This window comes from Myxocyprinus asiaticus, chromosome 45 (assembly GCF_019703515.2).
Source record: "Myxocyprinus asiaticus isolate MX2 ecotype Aquarium Trade chromosome 45, UBuf_Myxa_2, whole genome shotgun sequence".
In the NCBI taxonomy this organism is placed as follows: domain Eukaryota; kingdom Metazoa; phylum Chordata; class Actinopteri; order Cypriniformes; family Catostomidae; genus Myxocyprinus; species Myxocyprinus asiaticus.
The window spans coordinates 24,473,330-24,485,556 of NC_059388.1; the positions used below are offsets into that span (position 1 = coordinate 24,473,330).

Here is a 12,227-nt window from a genome sequence, read left to right on the forward strand (position 1 = left end):
GACATTATGAAGGACAATTCTTGTTGGGGACAAGTAAATACTTTGCAGCCATCCTTAGCATCTATTCTCAATTTGGCCAGGAACATCAGTGCAAAAGCGACCTTCAATTGATGTAAGAGTTTCTTGCATTTCTTGAATTGATCACATTTCTCTCTTGTCAAAGAGAAAGTCTGGGAACAAGAAAATGTTGTGGTTCTTCCAAGAAAGACTTCCTTTACACCTCGCCTTGCGTAACACAAGATCTTTATCGGATGATCTCAAACATTTGGCCAGAATTGATCGGGGCCTGTCTCCCTCAGCAGATCGCCAGGCTGGAACTCTGTGAGCTCACTCGATTTTCAGCTTATGGCCTGTTATGTCGAGCAGACTCTGAAAGAGCCCGTCCAGAAATTCCACCATATTCGGACCCTCTGCTCGCTCAGCAATTCCAACAATTCGGACGTTGTTCCGCTGACCACGATTTTCCATATCCTCCAACTTTTCCCAGACACGCTCCAAGTCTGCCTTGTTCACTAGTGGATTAGCAGCTAATTCCCTCTCCGATAACTCCAGATAATCGATCCGTTTCTCGACATCCGCCACTCTTGTAACCACAACAGTGAATTTTGTCTCTATGGCAGTGATTGATCGACATATTGCAGCAAGATCCTCCAAGTCAGCAACAACCTTCGCCAGCATTGCCGACATGTTCAGAAATTCACACCGAATCTCTTTCACCTCTCTGGCCAAACTGACTCATTGATCCGAGGCCTCTGGAAGGGCGTCAGCTTGAGCACGTAAGTGTCTTTTAATGACTCCAGAGCCCGAGGATTTTGAATTATTTGACATGTTGTCTTCCTAGAACAGTTATGGGTCAGGGTTTATCAAATCTCCCCGGTTTATATCATTAAAAGTATCAAAACTAGCAAAGTGCGCAGAGCTCGTCGTTCACATGTCCGAACCTTGCATGGTGTCATGTGACCCCTTGCACCCTTTTTAGTGAATGACTTAACCTCCAGAGTGCTATCTGTCTGCACTGGTCTCAGAACAGTTCAAATGCACCTTATTTTCATACTAACTCCTTATAAAGTCTCTGAAAGCAAAGTTTTTCAGCTTTTGGGTGAACCCATTGATTCTCAGTGTGAAAATGCATATAAATATAGGATTTCTAAGCAGGGGCGTAGATTCCGTGGGGGATGGGGGGGGGGTGACCCCCCCAATAATCAAAACAAGCAAGTATACTCCCCCCCATTATTTATGCCATGATCAATGGAAACATGGGTAAATGCTTCATGCTGCAACCCCCACCACCCAAATGTTCAAGCCAAATCTACGCCCTTGTTTCTTAGGCAAAGATGCGCTAAAGTAAACATTAGTGTACATTGTGTTTGCAGCATGCCGTTTCATGATAAATCACTCAAATTTAAAAAAAATTGCATATCAGTCTCTAGATCTTTTGACTCAAACAGGTTTCAATGTACAAACTTAATTAGGTTTCTTACCAGATGTAGGATTGTTGGCGTTTCACCCAAAGACAAACTCTGCTGTGGTCGGCGCCATGTTGTTTTGTCACATGAATGCTTTCACACACACTCAATTGCCAGATGTGTTTTTCTGCCCCCTTTTAACAGGAAAGAATCGGCCCTAATCATCAGCTGTTTTTAAATAATCGGCTGATGTCCAATAGAGCAGATGATTGCTTTTATCAGCCAATACATATGTTTGACTGATACATCTCTAAATAGATACAAATGGTGGAATTTGTTTTGACAGCTTGTCAAATGTTGTGATGTACTGTATTATTGGGTCAATACTCCTGGTACAACCTGTGTTAAATGCCTTGCTCAAGGGTACAATGGTGATGGCCCTTGGTTTGTACCTTCCAGTCTCTGAGCCTCAGTCAGTGGCGTGTGTTTCATGTGAACATTGGGGGAACAAGAGTCCTGGTGAAGATACCAACACACAAGCATCCCAAACTAAGGATCAGTTTTCAAAACATATGACAGTGACCAGCTATGCTGGTCTGTTCTGCAGGGTCACCTACCTCACCATTACCAGTCTCAGCACCGCATCCCTTGAAAAGACCTGAAATGATAAAGGGTGTACAACAGTCCAGCTCTATTCTTTGGCCTCTTTCTTTCCATCAGTTCTCTTTAGCTCTGGCACAGAATGTCTGTTTGTATTAACACATGTCAAACTCAGTAATCCACACAATAGCAGCCAGGACAGCATCACCTCGGATGACACGGGCCCTGACGGACCCCTACATGCTCTGAAGAGTTTTAGAGTCAGACGAAATCATGCTGGTTTTTCCTGGCTGCTCTGGACAAGCAGCGCCTGTGTTATTACATGGCAAAATCCCTTTATGAACAAAGCAAATAAAACAGGCCATTTAAATCTCAAAAAAAATACATTGGCGTGCTCAAGAGCGCATTTCTCAGAGATTAGCTAGCCTGAGGTGAGCAGCCTGAAAACGATCTGCGAAAACATTCCTTTTGTTGAAAACTGGATCCTGTAGCTCTGTCCCAATTTATTTGTAGAGGTTCATGTTTCCACAAATGTATTAGTTTAAATTGATTTGTTCTCTAAATATTTGGGAAGGCTACACACATCCCTGAGTGTGGACGTTTGCTCCAGAACTCTTAAGGATCCCACATTCTTCATGCAAGTTTCCAACACAGTGTGACAATTAGACCTTTCTTTCTTGAAATGCACGTTTACTGCTCTGTTTTTAAGCAAATAAACGTAGATCCAAGGATGTTCTGGTTAAGTTTAGTTCTAAAAAAAACCAGCCTGGTCAGACTGGTCTGTTTGCTGGCTTTAGAGGGGTTTTGGGCACTTGTTAGCTGTTCAGTCTGGGAGACCAGCTAAAACCATTATCTCTTTAGTCTCTCTTTTCCAATTGAAAATCAATGTGGATTAATATTCATGCTCTCTGTCTGTCTTCCCCAGCAGTTGTTTATCATTTACAGATGTGAAAATGTTTAATGTATTTGCTTAAACTCAAAGCTTATTTAGTCCCATTTAAACTTAATTATGTGGAATCTCATTAGCCCCCTGCCTGCGCTCAGGAGCTACTGGAATAACGTGCACATGTGCGAGTGTTTGTTTTGTGGTAGTGTGAATGCTAAATCATTGTTAAACATTCCATTATGTCATTGACTCTATAATTTTGTTAATCTGTGATTGAATCAGCATGATGTTTAATTATTTGTCAAGATATACATTATCCATCATACATTAGCACCTAAACAACAAAATTCTCATTCCCTTTGCCAGGTTAAAACAAGTGTTTAAAGGCTAAAAACTTTTGTCAGACAAATCCTACATCAGTCGGTTTGATGATATACTGTATTATATGATATACAGTTGAAGCCAAATACATTTAAACTCAGTTTTTCATAATTCCTGACATTTAATTGTAGAAAACATTCCCTGTCTTAGGTCAGTTAGTATCACTACTTTATTTTAAGAATGTGAAATGTCAGAATAATAGTAGAGAGAATTATTTATTTCAGCTTTTATTTCTTTCATCACATTCCCAGTGTGTCAGAAGTTTACATACACTTTGTTAGTCTTTGGTATCATTGCCTTTAAATTGTTTAACTTGGGTCAAACATTTTGGGTAGCCTTCCACAAGCTTCTCACAATAAGTTGATGGAATTTTGGCCCATTCCTCCAGACAGAATAGGTGTAACTGAGTCAGGTTTGTAGGCCTCCTTGCTCACACATGCTTTATCAGTTCTGCCCTCAAATTTTCTATCGGATTGAGGTCAGGCCTTTGTGATAGCCACTCCAATACTTTGACTTTTTTGTCCTTAAGCCATTTTGCCACAACTTTGGAGGTATGCTTGGGGTCATTGTCCATTTGGAAGACCCATTTGCAACCGAGCATTAACTTTCTGGCTGATGTCTTGAGATGTTGCTTCAATATATCCACATTATTTTCCTTCCTCATGATGCCATCTATTTTGTGAAGTGCACCAGTCCCTCCTGCAGCAAAGCTCCCCCACAACATGATGCTGTCACCCCCATGCTTCACGGTTGGGATGATGTTCTTCAGCTTGCAAGCCTCACCCTTTTTCCTCCAAACATAACAATGGTCATTATGGCCAAACAGTTCAATTTTTGTTTCATCAGACCAGAGGACATTTCTCCAAAAAGTAAGTTCAATAGTTCTTAAGTTAATGTAATCCTGCTTAGAGGATAGTGTAGACGTTTGTGGCTCGCTGTCCTGGGCAAAGGGCTTGAGGCTTGAGACTTGACCTGAGCACAAATACCTCCCCCCCCCCCAACTTAGGTTAGTTATTAGTAAATGTATAGGAGGAGAAAGGAGAGGTGGAGGGATGCAAACTCTGCGCCATGCAGAGGTAAGCGGCTGTTTATATATGCTTACTCTAGCAATGTGATTGGTCAGATTAAATGACCTTGCTTCTCCCAAACCTTGTTTATAAAACTCCATTTCAGTAATTTGCAAGTTAATGTAATCCTGCTTAGAGGATAGTGTAGACATTTGTGGCTCGGGAGAGCCCACGATACAAATAAACGTGAATAGCTCACTCAGCAATCGAAACAGGAGAACCCCCACTGCGGTTTGAATGGGAGAGCTCTTGTGGATTGCGCTGGGGAGCCAGGCCCGCCTGAACGGAGGCGTGAATCCTAGCCACTAGGGCAGGTCACCCTTAGTATAGAAGTGGATCCTAGGCACTCGGGACGACTTCAGCCTCTCCTCTTGGCAATGAGGGGCCCTCATGGCATTCAAACGGGGGAGTCCTCGCTGTGCTTCGAAAGGGGGAGCCCACGATACAAATAAACATGAGTTACCTTGCACGGCATTCGAGCGGGAGAACCCCTGCAGCGGTTCGTATGGGAGAGCCCTTGAGTACTTTAGGCATGCCCATCCTGCATTGTGGGACGGAGGGCTTCCGGGATGTTGGGACGGCCTGTTGGAAATTCGAGGATAAAGCAAACATCCCCCTGACCACGGATGAGAACTTGTGACTAGTTAATCAGGGCTTGATGGGCCTTCCTGATATGAAGACTGTTGGTGTGGATGATGCAGAGATATGCATCAGATGGCCGGAGTCCCCGTAATCGTGTTTGGTGTTCGGGTAGGCCTTTGTGTGCTGCTATGGTTGTGGCGCCAATGCGAAAGGAATGGCTTGAGTATAGTTGATCTGAGATGCCGGAACTGAGCAGGACAGATCTGATTGTGTCATTGTCTAGGATGTGGAGGTCCGAAATAGTGGGATGGGTTCTTGTGTCGAATTTTGTCATGGTGGTGAGTTCGGAGCAATGGAGGAAGTCAAAAAAGGCGAGGATGAACAAGGCGTATAGTCTTTTATTTGAGGTATTTTGAGAAATGTGGCCCTGACAAAGACTGTTTAGGCAACCAGTTAGCAGGTTGATAGTAGTAGTTTTAGGTTTGTTGGGGTGTGAGGCAAAGGAGGATATGGAGAGGAGAGAAAAATCTAGAAATTGCAGATTGTAATTTTGGTGAATATCTTTGAAGCATTTCCAAGCTGTCCGATATGTTTTTAAGGTTCAGGGGAAATGGCTTGATGAATGGAGTCCTTGGGGGCATGGAGAAGAAGTCTGGGAGGGTGATTTCGGGGAGGAACTGGGGTTGGTGTCAGGTTTGCTTCTAGGGCCAAGGCTCTGGATCTCTGAAGGAAAATTAGAAAGAGTCAGCAAAATAGTTTTTGAGCCTGGAATGTTTTCTGCTTTAATTATGGTTAGATGAGGAGGGATTTGGGACGAAGTTCGCTTGCGGAGGCAGCCTCGCACAGGGAATGGATCCAGAGTAGGAGAGATTAGAATGGTAAAAGGGAGGGGGATAAAGTGAAGAGGGGAATGGGTCTGGAGCAGGGTTCACTAGTGGAGGCAGCCTTACTTGGGAATCCGATGTAGTTGCCCATGAATAGGAAGGAGTAGAGGGATGGATGTTAGCAGAGAGAATAGGTTGTGTGGGAAAAAACTAAAATATATGGAACGCATGTGAGGCAATGTCAGGATACGTGCTTGCATGGCATTTGTGATATGAACGGGTTGAATCCTCAGGTGTGGGATTGCATTGCGTTCAATGAGGAAGCATACGATTCGCGTGAGAATGTTTATACTGAATTTACTGAGCTCACTTGAAGCTGCGAGTGGCTGGATCCACAGGCATGACCCACACGGCGTACGATGGTAGGATGAACGGGATGAATACTTGAGCGCAGCGTTTAACAGGAAGAGCCCTTGCTTTCATGTGAAAAGTTTACACTGCAAATAAGCAAAAACTCGGTGTACAAATGGGTTGAGCACATCATTCGATGTGAGGGGATATGGTAGTCTATGTTCAAATGAAATTGATTGGTGCGAAGATTCAGGCTTATGGTGAGCTGTTTAGGGAAGACCTGAAACAGCCAGTTTGTTGTCAGTTGCTAGGTGGGTGATGGTTCATTTGGTATGAGTGGCATAATATGGGTTACAGAGCAATGGAGGCTGAGACGCATGGTCTAAGTGCTGAGGTTGTGGCACGTGACCAGTTGCAGTGCTTGGAAACCACGTGCACTGTTTGCAGTGTAGTGGGAGTTTGTTGCATGGATGGAAAGACGCCACAGTTGCGGCGCATGAACAGTGCGTTGCACTGTTTACGGTGAAGTGGGATGTTTAGTGGTATGGTCCAAGAGACGCCGCAGTTGCGGCACATGGGCAGCACATTTGTGCTGCTTAGGGATATGTTGAGCTAATAGAAAACATGGTAATGTGGAAAACATGGCATCTGCGGATGTCTGATTGTAATTGTTTGCTAGATTAAATGTCAGAAACATGTGAAATGATGTCAGGAAACATGCTTGCGTGAGCATATGAACAATATCAATTAAAGTTGGTTTGTCATGAAATTAGAAGGCACCTGGAACTGAATGTCTAGATGAATGCCATGGTTTGATGTTTATTAACTTAAGCATATAGTTTGGAGCTTTGTAGATTTGTTTTCCAATGTAATGCGAGTCATTTCATAACTCTGTATAAATGGCAAGGGGTGACTCGTCTCGTTTGACGAGGACGTATGAAATTGTGGGAGTTTGTGTTGGATTTAATGGATAATATAAGAGCAACGTTTGCAGTAGTGTGGTGAATAAAACAACTTGTTTATATTGATGACTTGTAATAATTCTACGGAAACTGAAAAATTGGAGTATAAAGCAAGGTGCTGAGTCATTTGGCGTCGAATAAACCTGTTACTTTAAGCTTGGGTGGAGCGTAAAATTATGGCAGATGTTGCACGCTTTTAAAATCATGCAGCAATTAAGTTGTATGGTCGAGCTTGTAAATAAAAGTTTGTAATCCAAAGATTCGGGTGAAAGTAGAGAAGACTGTCTGTAAAATAAAGTGATAGATTGACTTTCCTGCGTGAGTTTGTCTTGACGGGAGGAGGGAAAGACATGTTATAGTGTAGAGCTGAGTGGAAGTTTGTAGCAGCGCTTGCTTCGTGTTGTCGAGGCATGTGCGGGGGCAGCGCTCCTTCGTGGAGGTGGCTCGCGTGATGGACTGCTCGGGGTGAAAAGTTTAGATAAAAGAACATACGAGCAGTCGTAGAGAGCTGTTTCACATGCATACAGTGCAGAAGCAGCCGGTTTGCGTAAGCAGCCGGTTTGCAGAAGCAGCTTCACACTATAAAATGCTTCAGCGAATGGAGCATAGAAAGAAAGTGTAAAAATGTAAAACTTAACGTGGTAGCAGTCAGTACTGTGAAAAAAAATTAGCTGCTGTGGCAGCTTCTGTTGAATAACGAGATTGTTTGGATGGAAGAGCTGTTCTGGTGAAGACAAATGCTTTGCAGCTAAGTTGCATCCGAAGGTCTGAGTCGCTTGCGTGGGTCTGTTCATGGGCAATGGGCGGGGCCGAATGCCGGAAGACTTGACACCATGTAGAGGTAAGCGGTTGTTTATATATGCTTACTCTAGCAATGTGATTGGTTGGATTAAATGACCTTGCTCCTCCCGAACCTTGTTTATAAAACTCCATATCTTTGCCCCCATGTGCACTTGCAAACTGTAGTCTAGCTTTTTTATAGCGGTTTTGGAGCAGTGGCTTCTTCCTTGCTGAGCAGCCTTTCAGGTTATGTCGATATAGGACTCATTTTACTGTGGATATAGATACTTGTCTACCTGTTTCCTCCAGCATCTTCACAAGGTCCTTTGCTGTTGTTCTGGGATTGATTTGCACTTTTTGCCCCAAACTACGTTCATCTCTAGGAGACAGAGTGCATCTCCTTCCTGAGCAGTATGATGGCTGCATGGTCCCATGGTGTTTATACTTGCGTACTATTGTTTGTACAGATGAACGTGGTACCTTCAGGCGTTTGGAAATTGCTCCCAAGGATGAACCAGACTCCACATTTTTTTTTCTGAGGTCTTGGCTGATTTCTTCTAATTTTCCCATGATGTCAAGCAAAGAGGCACTGAGTCTGAAGGTAGGTCTTAAAATACATCCACAGGTAAACCTCTAATTCAGCACACCTCCTATCAGAAGCTAATTGGCTAATTGTCTAAAGGCTTGACATCATTTTCTGGAATTTTCCAAGCTGCTTAAAGGCACAGTTAACTTAATGTAAACTTCTGACCCACTGAAATTGTGATATAGTCAATTAAAAGTGAAACAATCTGTCTGTAAACAATTGTTGGAAATATTACTCATGTCATGCACCAAGTATGTCCTAAACGACTTGCCAAAATGATAGTTTGCAAATAGTAAATCTGGAGTGGTTAAAAAATGAGTTTTGATGACTTCAACCTAAGTGTATGTTAACTTCTGACTTCAACTGTAAGTTGCTATGGGCATTATTTTGACCTGAACGCTTCATCTGACAGGTAGACAGGAAATAAACTGTCAGATTTGATAAAGCACTTCCTCTAGGTCATGAAGACTGTGGCGTACCTCACAGGCTTACACTTGCTTTTATCAGTCATCTTTAGCGTTCTGAATCTGATGTTGCCGACAAAAACGGCCCAACAAAATCTGAATCAGGGAAAATTGTGAATGCTGACTAGACCTTTCAAGCTCCAAAAATCACATAAAGGCAGCATAAAAGTAATCCAGATGATTCCAGTGGTTAAATCTATGTCTTCATAAGTGATATGATAGGTGTGGGTGAGAAACAGATCAATATTATAGTTCTTTTTTACTATAACTCTCCACTTTGGAGGATTTAAAAGGATTTAAATATTGATCTGTTTCTCACCCAAAGTGATGCATTGCTTCTAAAGACATGGATTTAACCACTGGAGTCTTATGGATTATTTTATGCTGCCTTTATGTGAGCTTCAAAGGTCTAGTCACCATTCACTTGCATTTTATGGACCTACAGAGCTACATATTCTTCAAAAAATCTTCGTTTGTGTTCAGCAGAAGAAAGAAAGTCGTACACATCTGAGATGGCATGAAACTATTGGGTGAACTATCCCTTTAACTTTAGTGGAAACTTTCTGTACTACCTCAATTCAGTAAATATTAGAGCAAACCCGAGCCTGCGTGTGTTTGCTAGATCTACTTAAATAACTGCAGAGGAAACCCCAAACTCCTTAACACACACACTCTCTCTCACACACACCCTCAGTTTCCTACACATTTGTTGATGGGATTAGCTTTTATTGGGTTTGTGGAGGGCTTGCCAGGGTTGGCTGATATATTTAAGATGATGTTGTGGGACTGTGTGTGTATGTGGGTGCCTGTCTGTTTTTGTGAGTATTAGGAAAACTGTTTATATATCCAAAAAGCTGTTTATGAGAATACTTGTACTGGTTTTTCACCCCTGCGTCACAGTGTTTTTGGCTTTTCACCATCTTTACCATCTCTCTCTCTCTCTCTCTTTCTCTCTCTCTTCTCTGCAGACATTGATGAGTGTTTGGAGAATAACGGAGGTTGTGATCATTTCTGCCGGAACACGGTGGGAAGTTTTGAGTGCAGCTGTCAGAAAGGACACAAACTCCTCACCAATGAGCGCACCTGTCAAGGTGGGTGATTGACACCTTTCAAACAAACTAAATATTTGTGCTTTGTAGGTGAACATAATTTTAGCTCTTCGTGGCTGTTTACATTGATCTATCATTATGACAGCTTCTGGTTCAACTTAAAGGGATCGTTAACCCAAAAATGAAAGTTCAGTCATCATTTACTCACCTCATGTTGTTCCACACCCATACAGCTTTAAAAAACAAAACAAAAAAAAAACAAAAAAACACCATAAAGCACTATAAAAGTAGTTAATTTGATTTGTGCACTATAGTCCAAGTATTTTGAAGCTATAAAATATCTTTATGGGAGGAACCTACCAAAAATCAGACTTATTTTGTCCTTTTTGAGCTTAAAAGTCACTGGATAAGATACCAACACACAAGCTTGAAAGTCATAGGATAGACTTGATGTCAACTGAGCCACTGGGCAATATAGAGACACGCTTATTTCCTGCCATTGAAAAGCAGTTTACACACACTGTCCGAAACCTTTCGCTTTTGTTTGGTCAGGATGCTGGCAAGCATGCTGCATTGTAGCAGCATGTGTTCTCATGTGTGTGCATTTACTTGAGTTTTCCTGGATGTGAATGGTGGCAGATTCCTGAAAGCATGTCACAGCATGAGCAGGAGAACAAACAGAAATGATTTTATTAAGCTTAACCAAAACACCATACCAACCTATTCCAGGCTATCAGTGTGTTGGATGTGTGTATGTGTGTGTTTATTTACTCTGAATGGATAGCATTGAGGGATGTGTTGGTTAAGTGGTGTACAGGCTGTGTGCAACAAGCAATAGTAAAATAGTCAGGCTTGATTTTGTATTGTAGGATACTGATGGTTAAATTACCATAGTGGGACCAAGTTCTAATGCTACTGTGTGTGTGATTTTGTGTATTCCTCTGTCACAGATATTGATGAGTGCTCTTTCGAGAGGACGTGTGACCACATATGCATCAACTACCCAGGCAGCTTCGAGTGTGTGTGTCACAAAGGCTACAGCCTCTATGGACTAACACACTGTGGTGGTGAGTTCACAATCTCCAAACACATAGAAATACTCATCAAATATTTAAGGGGGAGGGTGAAAAAGTGAATGGCTGAGGACTGGAAGATACTGAATGACAAATAGAGAGCAACAACAACAACAACAACAAAAAAGCAGAAATGGAAGGTTATGTTTGTTTAATATACTAAACTTATCTGTTTGTTTGTGTATGTGTGTGTCAGATATTGACGAGTGCAGTATTAATAACGGGAGCTGTGAACACGGATGTGTGAATACACAGGGCAGCTACGAGTGTGTGTGTCCCCCTGGACAAAAGCTCCACTGGAACAAGAAAGACTGTGTTGGTAAGTCCTTGTCTCATTTCCTAAATATCCCATAATATTTTAAATTTCCATGGTAACTGTACCTCGTTTGTCCATCAGAGGCGGTAAAATGCCGCCCGAATGGGAAACCGGCACCTCGCGCTCAGCTCAGCTGCTCCAAGACAGGTGGAGGGGAAGTGTGTTCACTGTCCTGTCCGTCAAATGCCCTTTTCCTGGCAGGTCAGTACCTAATTTTGTCTTATTTCTGATGAATTCAGTATTCATTGCAGTTTGATTTGTGTTGCTTGAATTATTTCACATAATGTACATTATGAACTGTAAGTCTGGTGACTTTTCTGCAAATATGGTTGGTGATGATATTTGTTTACTCAGCTAAACACTCTATTAACCATGACTGGCACGAATAACATGGCACACTCTGCTGCCCTCTAGTGGTTCAAACCTTACATCACATACTTAAACAGTTTTTCGCCAACAGGCTGGTAACTTTATTAGGATCATCCATAGTTAAGTCGAATTGTAATAAGGATAGTTTGACCCGTGCTGATCTATTAAAAAAATATATATCTAATGCAACTTGCACATCTTGGGAAATTTACCATCAGAAGTTTATCTAATGTTCTAGAATTCCATGTGACAAAACATATGCAGAATATTCCTCGCGTTTTGCCACTAAAACAAATATGTTAGCAACAAAATCAGGTATGCCTGTGAATGACACAATCGCCTACGCTGTTTGTCTCTAATATGGGAGGACAAAACAGCTCAATAACTCAATCAAGAGGACAAATTCTTGATTCACCTGCCTTTGGTGGTTGTGGCAAGTACAGCTTGGTTTAAGCACTGTCATGCATCATATGTTTAATGCACTACACAAAGTAGACCTGTATCATTACTCAAAGGCTGATGATGATGAGC

At 42.1% G+C, this 12,227-nt stretch overlaps 1 protein-coding gene across 2 annotated transcripts in view; it reads left to right on the forward strand.

Annotated features, from left to right (window-relative positions):
• The window catches only part of LOC127435252 (signal peptide, CUB and EGF-like domain-containing protein 1), a 106,776-nt gene that overhangs the window by 73,385 nt on the left and 21,164 nt on the right, over positions 1-12,227 (forward strand). For both annotated transcript variants that reach the window (XM_051688553.1, XM_051688555.1), the window contains 4 exons: positions 9,858-9,980; positions 10,889-11,005; positions 11,208-11,330; positions 11,409-11,528. In XM_051688553.1, coding sequence (XP_051544513.1) covers positions 9,858-9,980; positions 10,889-11,005; positions 11,208-11,330; positions 11,409-11,528 — 483 coding nt within the window. The remainder of the gene's footprint in view (positions 1-9,857; positions 9,981-10,888; positions 11,006-11,207; positions 11,331-11,408; positions 11,529-12,227) is intronic.